This window comes from Pollachius pollachius, assembly GCF_949987615.1.
Source record: "Pollachius pollachius genome assembly, chromosome: 12".
NCBI lineage: Eukaryota > Metazoa > Chordata > Actinopteri > Gadiformes > Gadidae > Pollachius > Pollachius pollachius.
The window spans coordinates 17,647,877-17,671,361 of record NC_136945.1 but is presented as its reverse complement, the minus strand read 5'-3'; the positions used below and the strand labels follow the sequence as shown (position 1 = coordinate 17,671,361).

General features: G+C 51.4%; 1 protein-coding gene across 1 annotated transcript; it reads right to left on the bottom strand.

Annotated features, from left to right (window-relative positions):
• Nucleotides 1-13,602: 13,602 nt before the first annotated feature.
• Nucleotides 13,603-22,493, bottom strand: LOC307084382 (RNA-binding protein 5-like). The gene is made up of 25 exons (XM_079748746.1): nucleotides 22,390-22,493; nucleotides 21,833-21,888; nucleotides 21,594-21,750; nucleotides 21,342-21,485; nucleotides 21,188-21,257; nucleotides 20,796-20,869; nucleotides 19,751-19,834; nucleotides 19,609-19,669; nucleotides 19,441-19,506; nucleotides 19,190-19,350; nucleotides 18,775-18,872; nucleotides 18,605-18,692; nucleotides 18,450-18,518; nucleotides 18,294-18,366; nucleotides 17,525-17,610; nucleotides 17,148-17,265; nucleotides 16,948-17,039; nucleotides 16,161-16,358; nucleotides 15,917-16,051; nucleotides 15,717-15,794; nucleotides 15,250-15,429; nucleotides 14,489-14,563; nucleotides 14,312-14,415; nucleotides 14,056-14,185; nucleotides 13,603-13,965 (listed from the first exon to the last, which is right to left on the bottom strand). The coding sequence occupies exons 2-25, from the start codon at nucleotides 21,859-21,861 to the stop codon at nucleotides 13,840-13,842; spliced, it is 2,496 nt and encodes an 831-aa protein (XP_079604872.1). The 5' UTR covers nucleotides 21,862-21,888; nucleotides 22,390-22,493; the 3' UTR covers nucleotides 13,603-13,839.
• Between the last annotated feature and the right edge of the window lie 992 nt (nucleotides 22,494-23,485).

Here is a 23,485-nt window from a genome sequence, read left to right as displayed (position 1 = left end):
TCCGTGGGCCACAAACTAATGTGGCTAACAGCTCTAACATAGCTCTAACATATCTCTAACATAGTGCTTACATAGCCCTAACATATCTCTAACATGGCTCTAACATAGCTCTAACATGGCTCTAACATAGCTCTAACATAGCTTCTAACATGGCTCTAACATAGCTCTAACATGGCCCTAACATAGCTCTAACATGGCTCTAACATGGCTCTAACATAGCTCTAAAATAGCTCTAACATAGCTCTAACATGGCTCTAACATAGCTTCTAACATGGCTCTAACATAGCTTCTAACATGGCTCTAACATAGCGCTTACATAGCGCATCACATTCTAAAGAGTATATATGCAAATGAGCGTCTTGCAATGTGATCAGCATTCCAAGTAAGCTGAATGAGACCCGATGCAAACAAAAGAGAGAGAGGGGAGACCGCATGGACCGCCATCCACCGTAACCATGGGGACAGATGACATGGGCCCCCATCCATCGTAACCATGGGGACGGATGACAGGTGCCTCCATCCAGTGGTAGTAATAGTATAGTAGTTATAGTATTATAGCAGCAGCAGTAGTAGTAAAGTAGAAGTTGTAGTAGCATAAGTATTAGTAGTAGCAGTGATGTTAGAATAGCAGTAGTAGTAGTATAATTAGTATTAGTAGCAGTGATGGTAGTATAGCAGTAGCAGAAGTAGCAGTATTTGTATTAGTAGTAGTGGTAGTAGCAGTGATGGTTGTATAGTTGTAGCAGTAGTAGTAGTATTAGTAATATAAATAGTAGCAGTACTATAAGCAGTAGTAGTAGTAGCAGTAGTATTAGTAGTAGTAATAGTGGTAGTAGCAGTAGTAGTAGTAGTATTAGTAGTAACAGTCATAGCATTTGTAGTAGTAGTAAGCTGCCTGTGAACAGACCTGTGTGCTGCCTCTGTGTTTCCCTTGTGCTCCTCACACTTTGTGAGGAGCATCCCGGGCCCTTGGTGGTTCTCTCGTGTTTGCGGCTCCGGGCCCCTGCGGGGCCACCGGTGCTTTGGGGGCCCCTTCAAGAACCATTTGACATGCCCCTCCTAGATGTTTTCCCCGAAAGCAGGACGGTGTGTGGCGCCGCTTAGAGACACTTCATTGGCTATTCTGCCTACACACCAGTGAAGGGGAGTGGGAGAGGGGCCAGGCCGTGAGGAGGCCCCCAGCACAAACAGCGGGTCCCCGACAAGGCGATGAAAAGAGCCCAACCGGCCCCGACCAGCTAGGAACCGGTTCTAGCCCATTTTTAGAGACTCCATTTTTCTGCTGTCAGTTTTTTCCCCCTCTTCTATTGAGAAGGTCAGAGCCAGCGGCGTCAGTTGGGCCTCCTCTACTACCGCTCTGGGCGCCACGCGGTGACCCTCCTCCTCTGCCTCCTGGGGCCTCCTCTGCCTCCTCCTTTACCTCCTCTGCCTCCTCCTTTACCTCCTCTGCCTCCTCCTCTACCATCTCCTCTTCTCAATCAACCTGCCCGTTTCACCCTCGTGTTTGGTGTCAGTCTATCTACTGCTCCCCTTTAGAGGAGGTGAACAGACCAGTCTATCTACTGCTCCCCTTTAGAGGAGGTGAACAGACCAGTCTATCTACTGCTCCCCTTTAGAGGAGGTGAACAGACCAGTCTATCTACTGCTCCCCTTTAGAGGAGGTGAACAGACCTGTCTATCTACTGCTCCCCTTTAGAGGAGGTGAACAGACCAGTCTATCTACTGCTCCCCTTTAGAGGAGGTGAACAGACCAGTCTATCTACTGCTCCCCTTTAGAGGAGGTGAACAGACCTGTCTATCTACTGCTCCCCTTTAGAGGAGATGAACAGACCAGTCTATCTAGGGCTCCCCTTTAGAGGAGGTGAAGGGGACCAGTCTATCTACTGCTCCCCTTTAGAGGAGGTGAACAGACCAGTCTATCTAGGGCTCCCCTTTGCCCCTATGACATGCTGGTGTGTGTATGTTTGTGTGTGTGGCCAAGGGGATGTGTGTGTGACCACACGTGTGTGTGTGTGTTTGTGTGTGTGTTGCCGTGATAGGTGTGTGTGTGTGTGGCCATGCCCCTGTGTGTGTGTGTGTGTGTGTGTGTATGTGTGATTGTGTGTGAGTGTGTGTGTGTGTGTGATTGTGTGTGATTGTGCGTGTGTGTGTGTAGCCATGCCCCTGTGTGTGAGTGTGTGTGTGTGTGTGAGGTTGTGTGTGTGTGTGGCCGTGCCCCTGTGTGTGTAGGTGTGTGTGTGTGTGTGTGTGTGTGGCCGTGCCCCTGTGTGTGAGTGTATGTGTGTATTTGTGTGTGTGTGTGTTTGTGTGTGTGAGTGTGTGTCTGCGCGGGACCAGGATTCTTGGTGTCCCGCTCCAAGCCGGGCGACGTGGTCGGGCAGCAAAGCCCGACACACAATGGCCCGTGTTGTGTGGTATCCTGGGAACGGGCGCACAACACTGGTGCTATTGTGCCAGGAATCATTATACCGCTCGGGCCCCTTGGCCCGGGGCCCCTGGCACAGGCCCCTGGCGCGGGCCCCCGGCCACTCGAGGGGCTGAAAGGTATTTCACTGGGCCGTAATTGAAGGGAAGCCACCTTGAATTGTGCAGATGCCAGAATCCTGCACATCATTAGCAGGAGCTCCTCTAGGAAGGGGCTGCTCCGCTAACGGCTAACGGCTAACAGCTAACGGCTAACAGCTAACGGCTAACGGCTACATGGTCCTAGTATGACACAGGCTGGGGAGGTACGGACAGATCTGATCTATATCTGATTGGTTGCCTGAGCTTTCATTCACAGGGAGCACTGGCGTTTCAAACACTACACCTGATTGGCTGGTCAAGGCTCCTCTTATGATCACGGGGGGGGGGTCCGTCACACGATGGCTAACATGATGTAGATCAGAGGGGTGTAGAATATTACATTTTTGAAAATATAGATTTCACAGGGATCTCTGAATGTGATCTCACCCTCACCTCAGAAGCCGCCCCCTTGCCTGGGCCCTGAAATACCTCAAACTATTCCAGGAGTCCTGAGGGGCTCCTGGTGAATCTATCAGTGGTCAGAGGGCGGGAACAGGAGGATGGATGAGGAGATGAAGGGGGAGGAAGTGATGAGCAGGAGGCTCCGGAGCGGCTCTCAGAGAGGAACACACCGCTCTGTTCTCTCAGTCAGGCTGTATTTGCTCCCCCCCCCCCCCCCCCCCCCCCCCCCCCCCCCACCGGACCCCCGGCCGTCAGCCCCCACCCCCCGCTCCCAGAGCTGCACGTGCCGGCACTCTCACACGCCGCTAGGGGATGACGCAGGCGGCGACGCGGAGGAGCGTCATCAGGGGGGAGGGAGGACGGGGAGGGTTGGAAATCAGAACCACAGCTATTTTATTCACCCACCGTGTGTATGGGATTCTTCCTGAACAGATTCCTGGCCCTCTCTCTCACTCTCTCTCCCCCTCCCTCTACTTTCTCTCCTTCTCCCTATCACCCTCTCTCTCTCCACTCTCTCCCCATCCCTCTCTCTCCCTCTCGCTTTCTTTCGCTCTTCCTCTCCTCTCTCTCCCTCTCCCTCTCTCTCACTTTGTCTCTCCCTCACCCCCTCACCTCTCTCCCTCTCTCCCTCACCCTCTCTCTCCTCTCCCTCCCTCTGCTCTATCACTCCCTCTCTCCCCCTCCCTCTACTCTCTCCTTCCCCCTATGACACTCTCTCTCCCTCCCTCCCTCTCTCTCCTTCTCCCTCTCTCCTTCTCCCTCCCTCTCCTCTCTCCTTCCCCCTCTCTCCCTCTCCTTCTCCCTCCCTCTCCTCTCTCCTTCTCCCTCCCTCTCCTCTCTCCCTCCCTCCCTCTCCTCTCACCTTCTCCCTCTCTTCCTCTCCTTCTCCCTCCCTCCCTCTCTCTCCTTCTCCCTCCCTCTCCTCTCTCCTTCTCTCCCTCTCCTTCTCCCTCCCTCTCCTCTCTCCTTCTCCCTCTCTCCCTCTCCTTCTCCCTCCGTCCCTCCCTCTCCTTCTCCCTCTCTCCCTCTCCTTCTCCCTCCCTCTCCTCTCTCCTTCTCCCTCTCTCCCTCTCCTTCTCCCTCTACCTCTACCTCTTCCTCTCCATGTCGGCGGTGTGTCTGAGTGCATGTGACTTAACCAAACTGTATCATTGCCTCATCGCTACGGACTCGCACTCCACATTCCAGTCAAACCTCAGAGTCTGCATTGAATGTAAGGGTGAGGGGTGTGTGATCATAACCCCCTGTGACCTTTGATCATGACCTCAGAGTCTTCATTGAGCTTCATTGACCTGTGACCAGGTGCTTGAGCCAGACAGACGTCCCACACAAAGTAACGAGTCCCAACTGAATTAAGCATTACTAATCTCTGAGAACTTCTTACCCGCTTATTTTGAATACATTTGTATTTAGGTTTTAATTATATTTTTATCTCTAAATAAATTATTAACCCTGGCTCGGGCATGCCTGTGTGCTTTTATTATACACTACAATAAAATAACATTTCAGCGTCTTTAGAGGCTGTCATGTAACTCCTACTCCTTACTTCATAGCTCCCTTATTAATAATGGGTGGAGTCTTTAAATGAGGTAGGTCATTTAAAAGTAGCGCTCAAACTAAAAATATGAGGGTATTTGTGTTTGGAAGAACGAAAGAAAGCTCATCCAAACAGGATGCCTACAGAGAAGGGAGGGTTTTTACACCGAGTGGAAATACTTTTTAGACCGACTCATAATTTCCAACAGATTAAAGGATTACACATTTTGTACAATTTTCTGTGATATGCCGCTAATAGACAAGAGAGCTCTCTCTCTCTGCAGAGGAGTTCTGTCTCTGGAGAGGAGGTCTTCTGCTAATAGACCACAGAGCTCTCCCTCTCTGGAGAGGAGGTCTTCTGCTAATAGACCACAGAGCTCTCTCTCTCTGGAGAGGAGGTCTTCTGCTAATAGACCACAGAGCTCTCTCTCTCTGGAGAGGAGGTCTCTCTCTGGAGAGGAGGTCTCTCTCTGGAGAGGAGGTATTCTGCTAATAAACCAGAGAGCTCACACACACATAATGATGGCACTAGATATGGCTCCTTAAATTACGTAATTGAGGATGGACTAAGACTTAAACCATGAAGCATAGAGCGTAGAAGCAACACAACAACAATAGACCTGATCCAGGTCTCTCCAGGGGTACAAGCACGACACTTGTATAAAATGTATTTATAAAAGGTGTGAACATACTCTTGGGTTCCTCAATCAAATAATTTGAATAAGTCAAATCGACACAAGGTCGAATGTCAACACAAAGGTAAAAACGCTAATTAAAGATGACATGGTCAATGGGTAGATGGAACTGAATGATTCTAATTATAGTTTGCCAACTGTATTGATAAAACGGTATAAAACCATATTTAAATGAAAACACATCCTTCAATCCAACATGTACACCAACAGACACCAACTTTCCTTCTCGCTGTCTTAGCAAAAAACAGTTTGGGTCTTAAATCCCTGTCTGACCTAATGTTCTGGAAAAGTTCACTCTTCTTCAATTAGGGTCTGACCTAATGTTCTGGAATAGTGAGCTCTTCTTCAGTTAGGGTCTGACCTAATGTTCTGGAATAGTGAGCCCTTCTTCAGTTAGGGTCTGACCTAATGTTCTGGAATAGTGAGCTCTTCTTCAGTCAGGGTCTGACCTAATGTTCTGGAATAGTGACCTCTTCTTCAGTCAGGGTCTGACCTAATGTTAGAAATATTGAGTCTCTTGTAGAAAATAGAAAACATTACTAGCCAGTAATGACCCGGTTTATGTAAATTCCCATGCTAGCACGTGAATTATTTCACTTCAGCATCCCTTCCTGCATATATTCCCCTCCCCCATCAACCATGAACCACCATGGGCCCTGCATGCCTCTCCTCTCTAGCTTTGTTCCTCAGTGCCTCCATCTCTGCCTTCCTCTCCCCCTCTGTCTCCCCCTCTGTCTCCCTCTCTGTCTCCCCTCTGTCTCCCTCTCTGTCTCCCTCTCTGTCTCTGTCTCCCTCTCTGTCTCCCCCTCTGTCTCCCTCTCTGTCTCCCCTCTGTCTCCCTCAGTGCCTCCATCTCTGTCTCCCTCTCTGTCTCCCCTCTGTCTCCCTCTCTGTCTCCTGTTCCTCCCTCCTCTGTTCCTCAGTGCCTACCTCTCTGTCTCCCTCTCTGTCTCCCTCTCTGTCTCTGTCTCCCTCTCTGTCTCCCTCTCTGTCTCCCTCTCTGTCTCTGTCTCTGTTTCCCCCTCTGTTCCTCAGTGCCTCCCTCTCTTTCCCCCTCTCTTTCTCCTTCAGCCACAAAGCCCAGAGATATCAGCAAGAAGAGTGAAGGGGAGATTACATCCCAATCAAAGATGTGTGTGTCAGCGTCTGAGTACATCTGCCCAGCTGTTGGAGCCACGAAGCACGTCAGAGACTATAGAACGCTTTGGGTTCTGCTACTCGTTTAAATACCCCATCATCTGGAAGGCATTATCTCCCACAGGAAGTCCAGGGTTCATCACACACTGGCCCTAATCTGGATTATACCACGCAGAAATGATTACAGTCATTGTTCAATCTCATATTGATGGTAGCCTACATCGACAGACCACCATTGTGATAGAAAAGACCCCAGGAGGAAGAAGACCGACCCCACAATGATATTATGAAGCATCTCAGATAGCACATATATAAAGTGTATAAATATACTAAAGTGACTAAATATACTGTATACTACATGTACTAACATGGAGATGACCATTCTCCATGAGAGCTGTGGTTTATTTTTACATTTTATTCATGTAGCGAAATTCCAGATTACAGCAGAGATTAGAATATTATCCAAGAGCAGATTAATCTATTTTTTTGCGATTGTTAGCTAAAGTATTCATCTTAATATTTAAATGTTTTTTAAATATGTTTTTTGATGCTCATCAATGATTTGGATTCGTCATCATTCTTTGAACGACTTATCTTCAGATGTGTTTGAACAGAGCTAATGTTCTCTCTCTGATCCTCAGCCTGACCAATGCTTTCTCTACTTCCCAGGTGGTTCTGGAAGAGGTCTTCCCCACAGACCCTCCCCCGGCCCCCCACAGCGGACCCACAGCTGCCCGGATCCCCACGGCCGGACTCCAACGTGGGGTCTGGCCTGAGAGGTCCGCTCGGACTTAGGGAAAAGAACACAGAGGAGCGTTGACACAGCTGGGCGACAGAGGGCCCTGGAGGAGGAGAGAGGAGGAGAGAGGAGGAGAGAGGAGGAGAGAGGAGGGGAGAGGAGGAGAGAGGAGGGGAGAGGAGGGGAGAGGAGGAGAGAGGAGGGGAGAGGAGGGTCTGAGGAGGAGAGAGGAGGGTCTGAGGAGGAGAGAGGAGGAGAGAGGAGGAAAGAGGAGGGTCTGAGGAGGAGAGAGGAGGGTCTGAGGAGGAGAGAGGAAGAGAGAGGAGAAGAGAGGAGGGTCTAAGGAGGAGAGAGGAGGGTCTGAGGAGGTGAGAGGAGGAGAGAGGAGGGTCGGCTCTGAGGAGGAGAGAGGAGGGTTTACTCCGAGGAGGAGAGAGGAGGTGAGAAAAGGACCTTGTAGGAGGAGAGAGGAGGACCCTGGAGGAGGAGAGAGGAGTAGAGATGAGGACCCTGGAGGAGGAGAGAGGAGGACCATGGAGGAGGAGAAGAGAGGAGTAGAGAGGAGGAGCCTATAGGAGGAGAGAGGAGGACCCTGGAGGAGGAGAGAGCAGGGTCTTCTCCCAACAATACTAACATCCTCATCATCATCAACAACGCCCTTCCTCCTCCATCTCTGCACCAGCCGATGCCAGCTCTGTCGGACTTCAGTCATGTGCCCTGAAAACAAAGGCATGAGCCCCCTCCATCACAGAGAGAGAGAGAGAGAGAGAGAGAGAGAGAGAGAGAGAGAGAGAGAGAGAGAGAGAGAGAGAGAGAGGCTCCATGGGACCAATGCCTCCATTCAGCTGTGAACACACCTCCCATAGCGAGGTCTCTGCATGGCGGTCCACAGCCCTGCCCTGCTGACCACATCACATGGCACCAGGAGGCCCAAATCCCTGCACGGAACCAGACCCTGGCCTGGGTTAAGCAGATCAACGTGCCGCTTAATGCTCAAATATCCAGCCTAAGAGCTGCCGGTGGAGCACAATGCCTAACCCTAAACCTGACCCTAACCCTAACCCTAACCCTAACCCTCACCCTCACCCTAACCCTCACCCTCACCCTCACCCTAACCCTAACCACAATGCCTAACCCTAACCCTCACCGTAACCCTCACCCTCACCCTCACCCTAACCCTCACCCTCACCCTCACCCTAACCCTAACCACAATGCCTAACCTTAACCCTAACCCTCACCCTAACCCTCACCTTCACCCTCACCCTAACCCTTACCCTCACCCTCACCCTAACCCTAACCCTAACCCTAACCCTCACCCTAACCCTCACCCTCACCCTAACCCTAACCCTCACATTAACCCTCACCCTAACCCTCACCCTAACCCTCACCCTAACCCTCACCCTCACCCTCACCCTAACCCTCACCCTAACCTAACCCCACAGCCCTCAGACCGGGCTGGGCAGAGGTTTGATGACTAGGGCGCTGGGCCATCAGCAGCTCCAGGGAGGATCTGTAATGGGCCCTTATATGGGCCCTCCTAATGGGTATTTCACATTCCATTTCTCTAACTGCCCTTTGTTGGTATGTGCCTTTTCCTTGACCCCTTTGGGGTGGTCGAAGAGCAAGGGCTCAACTGATAAGGAACGGCTACGTCCCCCCCTTAATGACATCCTGAGGAGTTCCATCAATCGTTGAATACCATTTGGTTAACTAATACTATAGTTTAATTTGGGAGCAAAGCTGTGCTCAGCATCCAGAGACCTGTCTGCCACAGTAGAAGAAGTCCTTGCTTTTGCCAATGCATTTTACTTCTCCTTGCGGAGCTCTTAGAGAGACGCAGGGAGAACTTGCATCTGATGCCTTGGACTTTTGTATGATTGTTGTATGTTTGTTTGTATGTTGTTATAAGTTTATTACTTTAATAAATTTGCCTAATTGTTATAAGTTTGGATGACCCTTTATTCTTAAACTGTTTAGACAGACATGATTGGTGTGGTGCAAAATCCACCACACACTCACAGAAGGTCCAGATGCTCCTCTGTCAGATCTTGACAGTATAGTTCATATCAGAGCTCAGTTCAGGAGAGGAGTGTAGGTGGAGTTTAGGAGAGGAGTTTAGGAGAGGAGTTTATGAGAGATTTTTGTTTTGGAGAGTTGTTTAGGATAGGTGTTTAGTAGGGGTGTTTAGAAGATGAGTTTGTTTAGGAAAGTTGTTTGTTTAAGAGAGGTGTTTAGGAGAGGACACTGATCACTATCGGCTGGTCGTTAGTGATCAGTGTTACCTAGTTCGGACCAATAAGGTCTAACCCTAACCTGTCCTCTCTGAGGTGAGACAGAAGAGATCAGTTTCAGGACAGACTTCAGACCACCAGGTCTCAGACCCACGGCCTCATTGGTCTCAGACTCCACTGGAGGTGAATTTCATTTGGAAAAAAAATCTCCATACACATCATTTTGTAAACAAAAAAAACACGTGCAGTCATTTGACATGCGTGCGTATAAGTGTGTGCGCGCATGTGCGTGTGTGAGTGTGTGCGTGTGTGGCGGTAAGGGCAGGTACAGAGATGCTCTTCTGACTCCAGGATGTCAGCATCACTGCTCTACATGAGGCTTGATGACTCAGGACCTGTTTCATCTATTCTATAATTCCCACTGATCAATCAGGGACATTTATACTAATTCAAATGTAAAGCCTGCTTCTCTTTCATTAAAACTTATACTGGATCAGCGGGATCCACCTTTAGAAGAGGAGTCACGGCCAGACGGAGATATCATAATATCGCTAATGTGCTCTCAGACAGCAGCTCTAGACCGTGTAGATCTATAGGAGGTCCGGACCCGTCAGGATACGCTCTCAGACACCAGCTCTATACCGTGTAGATCTACGGTAGGTCCGGACCCGTCACCTGTCCGTCACAGCGCTGAGCGATGCTATAATATTTCAACACGAACCATTGCATCTCCAGTGTAACCCAGTGGTCCTACAGCAAGACCAGAAAGACCAATAGGACAGTCGGTCCTACAGTAGGACCACTGCCAATAACGTCGTAAATGTGCGATGCCTTACCAGCAGGTGTCCTCCAACAACTCCAATTATCTCCACACCGATCAGATGATTTGAGATAACTCGAAATGACTCGCTGTCCTCCTCAGAGATGACTCACTGTCCTCCGAGTCGTTCTTGGGGACAGTTTGTCTATTCCGTGGCAGAAGCGTGCGGGTCTAAGCGGTTGTCAGGGTGTCAGTGTGAGGATCTCTGTGTGAGGGTCTCAGCAGTGTGAGGGTCTCAGCGTTGTGTTAATGGCATGTGTTCCCAGCAGATCGTCCTGATAATCTGTTGAAGGTGGGATGTGGAGCGAGCAAGGTTCCGCCCCCTGGATGGAGGCAGGGTCCGGGTTCCGCCCCCAAAGATGCAAGCTCCGCCCCTGGATGGAGACAGGCTCCGCCCCCTGAATGGAGGAGGGGTCCAATCAATGTGTCCGGCGTGCAGGACCAGCGCGCGCCTAACCTGGTTCCCAGGCTCAGCTCTCGGTGGGACAGGATGCTCAACGCGGGCGGTATTGGGGTGAGACGGCGGGAGTTGGTTACATGGGTTTAACGGCAAGAGGGAGGCGGGACTTATGATGGAAGGATTTCCTTTTTTTGCATTAACAGAATATTCGTCAGATTCCATATTCATTTTCCTTATCGTTCCTGTTGGTTTTCTTGCCATGATCTTATTATTTTTGGTCCGGTCTCTTTTAACTGGCGCATAACAGCTCATATGAAGTAAGAGACCGGAAGTATCGGTTTGGTAGACCGGGATAACGCTAACATCCAGGATGTTCTCTGTCTGAATTTCAGAAGGGGATATTTAAAGCTCAACTACATCTTTGTCTCTTTCAATCCCCTTATTCACGTGATACAAACATTTTTTTTGCAAAGATGTTCCATATGACCCCTCCGTGGTTTGAAATGATGTGTTCGCATCAATTTTGTTGCAGAATATTTTTTTGGATTGGGCTATGGCGAGTACAAATGATTAGTGACAGTAATCGCTTTCAGTAGCATCCTCTATTCTGTCACCCGCGTGTCCCTGACGGTCGCGCGCACAGTGGATGCGGTTTCTAGGTCAGCGACGGCAGCGCGTTGTGACGTCACAGCGCCGGAGGAGCTGTCCTCTCCGTCAGTATCATTGTGCTCACTGAGGTAGAGAACCTCCCTGTTGGGCCTGTTTGTATTGCTACATCTGAACACAACTTTACATTGCTAATGAATTTAATTAATGTGATATTTCTTTTTGTGTGTGTATATGTGCGCACACACCTGCGTGGGCGCATGTATTCATATGTGTGTGTGTGTGTGTGTGTGTGTGTACGTGTGTGTGTGTGTGTGTGTGTGTGTGTGTGTGTGTGTGTGTGTGTGTGTGCGACATTCTGCATCATGAACTTAGATACTCATTCCTATGATGGAACCAGTCTCTTCCAGTCTCCTCAGAGTAGGGAGGTGACTGGGTGGAGAACCAGTCTGTTCCCTTCAGGCTGGCAGAAGAGGGGACATCTCCCCGGAGAAGATGGGTGGTGAGGAGGGGAGAGAGGGTTAGGGTGAGGAGGGGGAGAGAGGGTTAGGGTGAGAGAGGTTTAGGGTGAGGAGGGGAGAGAGGGTTAGGGTGAGGAGGGGGAGAGAGGGTTAGGGTGAGGAGGGGGAGAGGGTTAGGGTGAGAGAGGTTTAGGGTGAGGAGGGGAGAGAGGGTTAGGGTGAGGAGGGGAGAGAGGGTTAGGGTGAGGAGGGGGAGAGGGTTAGGGTGAGGAGGGGAGAGAGGGTTAGGGTGAGGAGGGGAGAGAGGGTTAGGGTGAGGAGGGGGAGAGGGATAGGGTGAGGAGGGGGAGAGGGTTAGGGGAGGAGGGGGGAGAGGGTTAGGGTGAGGAGTGGAAGAGGGTTAGGGTGAGGAGGGGAGAGAGGGTTAGGGTGAGGAGGGGGAGAGGGTTAGGGTGAGGAGGGGAGAGAGGTTTAGGGTGAGAGAGGGTTAGGGTGAGGAGGGGAGAGAGGGTTAGGGTGAGGAGGGGAAGAGGGATAGGGTGAGGGGGGGAGAGAGGGTTAGGGGGGGAGGGGGGAGAGGGTTAGGGTGAGGAGGGGAGAGATGGTTAGGGTGAGGAGGGGAGAGAGGGTTAGGGTGAGGGCAGGAGAGAGGGTTAGGGTGAGGAGGGGGAGAGGGATAGGGTGAGGGGGGGAGAGAGGGTTAGGGGGGGAGGGGGGAGAGGGTTAGGGTGAGGAGGGGAGAGAGGGTTAGGGTGAGGAGGGGGAGAGGGATAGGGTGAGGAGGGGGAGAGAGGGTTAGGGTGAGGAGGGGAGAGAGGGTTAGGGGGGAGGGGGGGAGAGGGTTAGGGGGAGGAGGGCGGAGAGGGATAGGGTGAGGGTTCGGGTGAGGAGGGGGGAGGACAGAGACGGGAGGCCTGGGTAAGGAGGTAAGAGTAAATAATGTCCTTCTACCTAAGGTAAGGTAGATAAGGGAGGTTTAAGGAGGTGGTTAAGATGAATCAATAAATGAATTGTACTTTAGCTATCATAAGTTTATTAATGTTACATATAGCTATTAAAGTGTCCTTTGAACATACAATTTGACTACTAATAGGATGGTAAGGTAATGTAAGGTTTTGTTTATGATTATTAAGAAATGATTAAGATGACATCATTCTCTCTCCCCCCCTTCCCCCCCCCCCCCCCCCCCCCCCCACCCCATCACTCTCTGTGGGGGGGGCGCTCTTTGAATGACCTTTCAGCTCCTCATTAGGCCGTTAACGCCCGCCAGGAGAGAGGGCCCCATGACCCATATAATACACTATCATAGAACATTCAAGAGAATAATGATAAGCTTCGACGAGCATGGACCTGCTGTCAAACATCGTCCAAGAAGCTGTCTCTATTGTATTTATTACTCAGTCAACCGTATTTTAACTCTGACTTTATAATAGCTTATAAACCAAATTAAATATCTTTACAATCTTTGTGCATTGGGGTAGAGATGCCAACATTACATATAAGCACCACCGTGATACATTAAGAGGCCAAGGATGGCCTGAGAGTTTACTCACCTACAGTATGGACCAGAACATTACCACAAATTAGATCATTAGTGCAATTAGAGTAATTCATCACTGTAATATGATCCGGTGGTGATATTAATACATCTGTTTCCAGGAAGGCTGCAGGATGTAATTAAGTGGAAAGAGTTATGAAGCCATCTCTTCGAGAAGAATTTGCAGCTATATTTGGTCACTGAATCAGGAAAAGAAAGGTGACTAGGATAAGACTATACTCTGGAAAGCTCATCCAGTTTTAAACCCAAAACTAATTAATCTGCACTAATCTGAAATTAATCTCCAATTTATTTTGATCTGATCGCTTCCCACCTGTAGATCAGCATATTAAACGTTTTACTAAACTCCTAGTGGGTTTTCACCAGGCCAATCGATCTGATCTAACTGAGACTGCCCCTTGTCACAGTCTGAAGCGTATGACAGGCGGTCTGCTGGATTAGGAACGACAGAACATCAAACGCAGGCCAGACGGGAAGCAAACACAACTTTATGTACAAATACAGACTTTACAAACCGCACACAGTGCAGTCCTGGCATCCGTTTTAAATCAATTGGAGGAAAAAAATAGGCATTTACAAAGACAAAATATATCTTTTGCAGTTATAAAGAGTCTTGAGTAAAAAAACAACAAAGATAGACGATCTCCTGATGGTCGTCTTGAGGAACGTCCAGCTGGAGAAAACCAACCTCAGTCGATCTCAGTGAAGCGGGCGAACATGGCCTTCTTCACAGCGTCCTTGTATGTGTCAGAGGCTGAGAGCTCGTAGGCACTGCCCTTGATGCCCAGACCAGTACCCTTAGTCCGTAGAGACGCCTGGGGACAGAGAAGGAGTTCGAACACACTCAGACACAGACCCAGACACACGGACACAGATGCACAGACACACACTGCAGAGGTCCTCACCGCGATGGGGGCGGTGATGCCCTGCTGGTTGCGGCCCAGTCCCGTGCCCTGCTGCCAGCCCATGGCCTGCAGCATCTTGCTGCCGATGTGGTCGCTGCTCAGGCCGTCCTTGGTGGGCTGCTCGTAGTTCCTGGAGAGGGAGAGTCGAGATGAGACCTTCCACTGCTGTACAGACCGCTGCAGAGTCATGGTGCTGCGGAGTCATGGTACCGAGGGGGCTCACGGTGGGGGCTCACGGTGGGGGTCATGTACTCACACGGTGGGTGCTGGCGCCTCGTAGCTCTTCTTCTTCTTGGGCGCGGGCGGCTCTGGCACGCCGTACTTCTCCCTGCGCTCGGCGGCGCGGTCTCGGTACTTCAGCTGGGGGAGAAAGACGTTACAGAGGACCGCCACATGCACCTTCCTCTTCAGAAGATCAACAGAAGACCCTCACCTCCGTCTCCCTCCTCTCCAGCTCCTCCAGCTCCGCCTCCGTCAGCTTCGCCCTTCTCTGGATCTCCAGGTTTTGCTACAGAAAGGATGAAGGAGAAGACAGTGTTGGGTATTGAACACGATGGATCACCACCTCATGAACAGAGAGACCTACCCTAATGAAGAGAGACCTACCCTAATGAAGAGAGACCCACCCTAATGAGGAGAGACCCACCCTGATGAAGAGGCCCCACCCTGATGAAGAGAGACCCACCCTAATGAGGAGAGACCCACCCTGATGAAGAGGCCCCACCCTGATGAAGAGAGACCCACTCTGATGAAGAGAGACCCACCCTAATGAAGAGAGACCCACCCTAATGAAGAGAGACCCACCCTGAAGAAGAGAGACCTACCCTGATGAGAGACCTATCCTAATGAAGAGAGACCCACCCTGATGAAGAGAGACCCACCCTAATGAAGAGACCCACCCTGATGGAGAGACCCACCCTAATGAAGAGAGACCCACCCTGATGAAGAGGCCCCACCCTAACGAAGAGAGACCCACCCTAACGAAGAGAGACCCACCCTAACGAAGAGACCCACCCTAACGAAGAGAGACCCTCCCTAATGAGGAGAGACCCACCCTAATGAGGAGAGACCCTGCCTGATGAGGAGAGACCCACCCTGATGAAGAGAGACCCACCCTGATGAAGAGAGACCCACCCTGATGAAGAGAGACCCACCCTGATGAGGAGAGATCCACCCTGATGAAGAGAGACCCACCTTGTGCAGGTCTGAGAGCTGCGTGTGGCGCCGCAGGGCGTCCCCGTTGGGGAACTGGCGGCGGCACAGCAGGCAGGCCATCTTCCTCCAGTCCACCAGGCCCTCGTCCTCCTCCAGCCGCTCTCCGCCCGCCGCCTCCTCAGGGTCGCTGTCCCCCCCGCTGTAGGAGGCCACCAGGGGCTGGGGACAGGGGGTGTTAGGCAAGGCAACTTGATTTAAATAGCACTTATCATACACAAGGCAGACTCAAGGTGGTTCACATATAAACCTTGTCATACAATAAAATAAAATAATAGAGAAGTAAAAGAAAACACATGGAAAAAATGAGTAAAATAGATAGAAAATAAAGGCAAAGTTAAAAATATATGCAATATATTTAAGATAAGATCAACAGTCTGATCTTAGGAGGGTGCTGCTCATGTTCTACTTCCTCCACCTATGACCTCCACCTCCTGCTCCACACTCACCGGGGCCACCACCTCCTGCGGCTCCACCATCCTCACCGGCTCCTTCATGAAGGGCAGCATATCCAGGAGTCCACTTTGCTGAAAGTGAAGCATTGGAGAGATCCATCACACACTGGACACAAGAGATCCACTCTACAGTAGCTGAGGTACATGATGGACAGAACCCTCTCTGAGAGGCTGAGGTACGTAATGGACAGAACCTTCTTCTCAAAGAGGGTGAATCCTGCGTCTGCGGCGGCCGACTCCTTCCTCTCCTCCTGGCGGGCCGGGCCCAGACCCCCTCTCTCCTTCTGCTTGTTCATGCTCTTGGCCCAGCGCTGCATGTCCTTGGCGATCTGTCGGAAGACACGGACGGACAGGTTTCAACAAGTTACGGTTAAGACCATTTTGAATCCAGTGCAAGACCTACAAAGACCCACAAGGTAGAGGGCAGCGGTCAGGTACCTGCTGGGCTGACTTGCTCTTGGGTTTCTCCTTCTTCTCCCTGGCCTCTCTGGTGGACGGGGTGTCGGGGCCGCTGGGGGCGGGGCCGCTGGCGGAGGCCTGGCCGCCGGCGGTGTCCGTGGCGGAGGGAGCGGGGAGGTAGGTCTGGGTGTCCCCGTCCCAGTAGACGTACTGCTGGGTCTGGGCGTTGTAGAAGTACTGCGGAGGACAAGTGGCCAGCTGCTCACACAAACTCGACCCCTAACCCGGGTCGGCTTAGCTCCGGAGGTAGAGCAGTTGCCTTGTAACCGAACGGTTGCTAGTTCGATTCCCAGCTCCTCCTAGCCTCCTATTAACCGATGTAAGTCGCTTTGGATAAAAGCGTCTGCTAAATGGCCTAATTGTAATTGTAACCCAAATATCACAGCCAATACCGGAGCACACCGGACAGGAGAGTCACCAGTTAGGTTCAGATGACCTAAATAATAATAGTTTCTTACATTTATTTAGTGCTTAAGGTACCCAAAGTGCTTTACAGTGAAGAGGGGACCTCACTAACCACCAACCAAAGTGTAGCACCCACTTGGGTGATGCACGGCAGCCATCGGCACCAGAACGCTCACCACACACCAGCTCGAGGTGGAGAGTGAGGGAATTAATGAATCAGCCAATTACACAGGGGGACGATTAGGGGGACAGATTGAATGAGCCTGGTCGGGCAGTTTTAGCCAGGACCTCCATGCTAGAATGAAGGATAAAGTAAACGCTACACTACCCCGTTCTACAGAACCTTTGGGTGGGCACTCACCTGGCTGCTGGGGTCGTAGTAGAGGCCGGACTGGGGGTCGTAGTAGAACCCTGAGGCCTCATCGTACTGGTACGTAGACATGTCTGGGACCACTGGAGGTTAAATAAAACATGGCAACTTAGGACACCATCCTGTCTTTTATCAGAGTTTCCACGGTGGGCCCCCCTCCCTCCGTCCCCCGGCCCGGTCAGACCACTTACCGGTCTGGAGCGCTGGCGTGGCGTCCTGGCTGGGGCCAGGCAGGGGGGACCCCGCCCCGGGGCCCGGTGCCGTGGTCCTCCGCTGCCCCGCGTCCAGCTGCCCCTGCAGGGGGTGGCTCTGGAGGGCCACAGGAGAAAGCCCACGTCAGAACCCAACTACCGACCCACACGCGTCACACTTCCTGTGAGGAGATCATCACTTCCTGTAATGCGTCTCGTATCTTAAGAGTGCATGGGGCTTCTTACAGTCTAAAGAATCCCAGAGGTGTCCAGGCCTAACTCAAACCCCATCGGCTCCTTATAGGGTTATAACCGGAGGGTAGCACTGGATAAAGGGCTGCTTAACGACTCAGTAGTGAATCCCAGGTGTGGTCTACCTGTATAGCCGGCTGGCCGATGAGGACAGGCTGGTACAGCAAGACCCCGCCAGCAGCAGGGAGCAGAGCCTTCACCCCAGGGGCGGCTGAGGCAGAGAGGACAGGTTAAACTGAGGACTCAACCCAACTAACCCCAACCCAAACCCTCAACCCAACTCACAACCAAGACTGTCTAACCCTAACCCAAACACACAACCAAGGTCCCTACCTCCAAGCTGTCTGAGCAACTCTCCCTACCTCCTAGCAGTCTGAGCCACTCTCCCTACCTCCTACCTCCTAGCAGTCGGAGGTCCCTACATCCTAGCAGTCTGAGCCACTCTCCCTACCACCTACTTCCTAGCGGTCTGAGCCATTCTCCCTACCTCTCAGCGGTCTGAGCCATTCTCCCTACCTCTCAGCGGTCTGAGCCATTCTCCCTACCTCCTAGCGGTCTGAGCGACTCTCCCTACCTCCTACCTCCTAGCAGTCGGAAGACCCTACATCCTAGCAGTCTGAGCCACTATCCCTACCACCTACTTCCTAGCTGTTTGAGCCATTCTCCCTACCTCCTAGCGGTCTGAGCCACTCTCCCTACCTCCTAGCGGTCTGAGCCACTCTCCCTACCTCCTAGCGGTCTGAGCCACTCTCCCTACCTCCTAGCGGTCTGAGCCACTCTCCCTACCTCCTACTTCCTAGCGGTCTGAGCCACTCTCCCTACCTCCTACTTCCTAGCGGTCTGAGCCACTCTCCCTACCTCCTACTTCCTAGCGGTCTGAGCCACTCTCCCTACCTCCTAGCAGGCCGTCTCCAGCGTTGGGGACCGGTGCTTCCGGCTGCTGCGGCCACACCTGGTAGCTCTGCCCCTGGGATGGAAGGACGTAGTTAGGCTTCAACCCTCTGGACATAGAGCCTCAACGGAGCAGGGGACAGGACCCCGACCACCTACCTGAGGGAACACTGCATACGCCTCCTGCAGCGGAGCGTAGTCCGGGGCGGCGCCCAGACCCTGCTGCAGCTGAGGGAAGAGAAAGGAGATCACCGTTACACACCGGCACAGACGGGCTGAATGTGGGTGTCAAGGACTCTGTGTTCTGTCCTCACATGGCTGGAGGACCACTGGGCCGCGGCGATGGCCGTGCAGGCCACCGACAGCGCGTTGGCCCGGACTCCCTCTGGCTGTGCCGAGTCTCTGCAGAGGGAAACAAACCCGTTGGTGAGAGGAATGAACCAACGGGATCTAATACAATACGGCGGTATGCATCTTCACTCACTTCCGGGCGCTCTTGGCGTAGTCCACACCGATGGTCTTCCCGTCCAGTTTGAGAGGTGGTTGAAGGCCCTGGAGAATGGTGAGGAGCTGAGAAGCCTCCTGAAAGATATCAAGGAGGAGTTAGGAGGCGGAGAAGAGCCCCTGGCCACGGTGGTAGAGCATTTATAATAACATTTAGGGCATTTAGCAGACGCTTTCATCAAACGCGACTTACAACGGTAAATACACCCATTCACAAAGCGACGGCGGAGTTAACCATGCAGGGCGACATCCAGCTCGTCAGGAGCAGTTAGTCTGAGGTGTCTTGCTCAGGGACACCTCGACACTCAGCCGGGGATCGAACTAGCAACCTTCCGGTTACATGTCAACCTGCTCTACCTCCAGAGCTATTGCCGAACCAGAGCAGGGTAGCTTACCAGCGGGGATGACAGCTGGACGAAGGCGAAGCCCCGGTTCTGCCCGGTCTGCTTGTCCTTGATGAGCCGGATGTTTCCGGAAGACAGGTTGGCGTAGGGCGCCAGCAGGTTTAGGATGGCGTGGACCATGGTAAGAGGCCCGATGTTTCTCAAAATGATGGCTGTAGATGGAGCAACAATGGAAGAAGCAATCATTAGGCTGCATTTTATACAGTACTTTTAATGCAAGCCCGACCACCAACGGAACTCACTGTCTCCGTTGTAATCTCCAGTATGTAGAGACTCGTTGGCGCCGCTTGCCCCGACACACTCCCCGTCTGTAGAAACATCAGGGTGGCAGGATCAGGACAGAGATCACCACGGTCATACCTTCAGCCTCGCCGGGTCAAGGAGAATGTGGACCAATGAGCTCATCTTACCAACTTTGTCGGCACCACATCTGAAACACTTCAGCCTCTTCCGGAAGTTATACAAGCCGCACTGTGAGAAACAAGGCGTGGGTTTAATTCAGCTCTAACCTCTGTAAAAAGAAGACAATCCATGTTTTACAGAATCACTTACAGAATTGCACAACCAGTTCTCAAACTTCTGTCTTCTGTTGCTGTAGTGCATGGCAACGGGTTTCCCATGGATCACCAGCTTATTCTGAAAGTCCAAAACAACAAGTTACGATACGCCCTCACGAAAGGTGAGGTTGTTAACTATCCCACCCCATGAGTACGACGGGCAGGAACGGGAGAAGAGAGCTCAACGCACTTAGAGAGAGACTTAGAGTAGAGAGTAGAGAGAGAGAAAGAAAGTAGAGGGTAGATAGTGAAGAGAGAGAGAGAGTGAGAGAGAGAGAGAGAGAGAGAGAGAGAGAGAGAGAGAGAGAGAGAGAGAGAGAGAGAGAGAGAGAGAGAGAGAGAGAGAGAGAGAGAGAGAGAGAGAGAGAGAGAGAGAGTAGTAAAGAGATTGAGTGAGGGAGAGAGAGAGAGCCAGACTGAGAGACAGAGAGAGAGAGACAGAGAGGTGGTGTGTGCGGGGGAACTGGTGCTGGGCAGTGACCCTACGTGTTTCGGACCGGAGGGCTGCCAGCTCGTCCTTGTCTCGTTCCAGTCTTCGGATTTTAAATGGAGGCGAGAACAAGGGACTGAGCTGGAGCAGTGTGAGGAAACTTCTGAAGACTAGTCAGGACTGATAGGAGGAGGCCCACACACTCAAATAAAAAAGGACAAAGGCCTTGTTTTTCACCCCCAACTATTATCTTATCTGTCAACATTTTCTTTCTGAATAACTCTGGTTCAAACCCCCAAACCCACTTCCACATAATAATAATAATAATAATAATTTGCCAGTTGGCTAATAAATACACCTGAGCAGTGGATTGATTTTGGTCTTGTCAGCAAAAGTTCTGATGTAACGTTTATACGTCATCAAAAAATGAACAAATAAGAAATTAACTCAAAAATAAAAATAAACATGTGATTTTGACTAAAAAACACGAGCTGTCAGGTGTCTACATTTCTCCAACAGGATTTAGCCCTTTATGATTATTCAAATCTTAGTGTCTGTAATTGGGGGCTCTAATCTCCAAGACAGATTCTAGACTTGGTGATCGTTCAACCTGGTTGTTCTCCATCCACCGGGAAGCATCTTGCAAGTGATAAAACTCCACGAAGGCGAAACCACGGCTTAAACCTAGAGACAGCATTCAAATATAGACGGGGGGGTTAGTGAGAAGGCCTCGTCATAACATTCAGTCAGTTGGCTGTACACTCCACAGTACACATCGAGTGGAGCTCCCCTAAAAGGGTGTGGTTGGCGGCTTTAGCATGTCCCTGATGTTCATGTTTCTACCGCCTTACCTGGCAGTCCTACAGCCACTCCTCCTTCATACAAATGCAAAATCATCAAGAGGTCTCTCTGACCGTACTATCATCTGCTTTGAGGAGGAGCAGAGGGTTGGCACAGGGCGGGCGCGTGGATCACAACGCTCTCTGAACATGCAACACCAACCTGTCCTCTTTCTCATCAGGCGGACGTCCACAGGCTGGGGTCCCTGGAGCTCTTCCAGGGCCAGTCGGATCTGAACACAACAGCAGTTAGTGGTCCCTGTGTCTCCATGGGGCTCATACACGGAGTAATGCTTGATTCTAGAACAGAGACTCACGTCCTCCTCGACGACGTGCAGGGACAGACCCCGGAGCATCACCGTCTTGCTCTCCTCCTCCGGCTCCATCCTGTAGTCCTGGTCTGGGTAGTCTGCGTCGTACTCGTCATCAGACCGGTCACTGAGGCGCCGCTTTCTCCCCCTCTGCACAGACATCACAACCATCACATTGGGTTAGCCCTAACCCTTACCCTAATCCCAGGGTTATAAGCACTGCACGAAGGTATTGCCCAATGTGATGAAGTCACTGACCTCAGGACTGTCTCTGCGCTCCTCAAAACACTCCTGCTCGTCACTCCAGCGGCGGTCAGAATCTCTTTCCGTGTCTCTCTTTCTGCTGTCGTACCGGTCAGACTCCTCTCTACCCCCCAGCGAGCCATAGCGCCCGCTGCGTTCGCCCCGGCTGGGCCTGCAGACCGTTAAGTACAGGTGGTCAGCACCAGCAAAACACACCAAGAATAGAAGAACAACGTTCCCAGTCCAGTCCGTACCTTTTATCCGCTCCCATGGGCTCAAACATTCTCCACTGAACAGGATGGTCACAATTCTGTGAGAAAGACAAAGACACGGTCCTAAGTTAAGTTATCGGTCAATGCGATGGTACTAAATCTATTGACACTTTGGAATCCAATCTGTCTCCAATCACCGCCAAAATCGCCTCCGTTAAAGGAAAGTGGCCTTGGTTCAATGCCCACCTAGATAGTGGAAGACGCGGTGCGCAAATCGATTAATTGATTGACTGATTACATTTGTTTAAGGTGATTTGATATCAAATCCCCAGACCAGTGATCAGGAGAAACAGTGACTCGGGAGAACCATTCGTCAGGTGAACCAGTGATCAGGAGAACCAGTAATCAGTTGAACCAGTTACTCAGGAGAACCAGTTACTCAGTTGAACCAGTTACTCAGGAGAACCAGTTACTCAGGAGAACCAGTGATCAGGGAACCCGTGATCAGGAGAAGCAGTTACTAAATTGTGATTAGCCATTAGCTCTCCTCGCTGGAGGCGGCTGTCTATCCGGACGTGACAGGTGAAGATACACTTTACCTTCAGAAGCTGATCCCGACCTGGCTCCTCGGTGCATAAACGTATCGTCTGTATTCTATTATTTATTATATTATGTTTCTCTAGGTAAACAGTAAAGAAGGAATGTCGTCGGAATGGTGAAGCGACCCGACCCGGATGCAGAATATATTCCACTTCCGGCGGCTGTCGGCACATTTCTCAACGTGACCCGATTAGGAATATCATGACATATAATAATAATATTATTATGATGAACCCATTTCTCTGCTTGTCTCCAAAACAAAATACCACTTCCACACTTCGAGGAGGCGGTCCACCTCCCCCTCTAATGAAACACTGGAGCAGCTCAAAGCTACCGTTGACTTCAAAGCTGCAGTTCTCCACCAGCGGATTTCCACTGAGTAGCTTTTCTAGTTTGAATGTCAGAGATGAGATCATGTCACTGATTCCAGTGACATCCAGAGACCCCTGGACCCACCCCAAGTGACCAAAAACATCCAGATACCCCCAGACCCTAGTGACAACAGACATCCAGAGACCCCAGAACCCCAGCCCTCTTGACCACAGACATCCAGAGACCCCCATACCCCCACCCCTAGTGACCACAGACATCCAGAGACCCCCAGACAACCCCCGCCCAGTCTCCACAGACATCCAGAGACACCCCCCCCCCCCCCCCCCCCCAGTGTCAACAGCATCCAGAGACCCCCAGACCCCGAGAGACCGTCCTAGTGTCCAAAGAGTTCCAGAGACCCCCGGCCCTAGTGACCACAGACATAGCGTGCTGTGAGGACAGAGCGGCCGGACAGGTTCCCCAGCTGGGTGACCCCGGCCATCCAGGGCCTTTGACAGGAGGCAGGACGGCCACTGATGGCGTTGTCCTCCAGGAACAAAGACCTTCGTGGGCCTTTCCTGGCACAAGGTGACGTTACAATGGACTCTCACATCAGACGCTCACTTCCACCGCTCTTTCTCTCCGTCTTGCTGCGGTGAAAGGTCTTCCTTTGAAAAGGCATTCTGTATTCTGTATTCGGATTGTGTAACGATGTAGTGATCTCCCTCCTGTTATCAGGCCTGAGGAGTTGAGCCACATTCGGTCCAGACCCGACCTACAGCT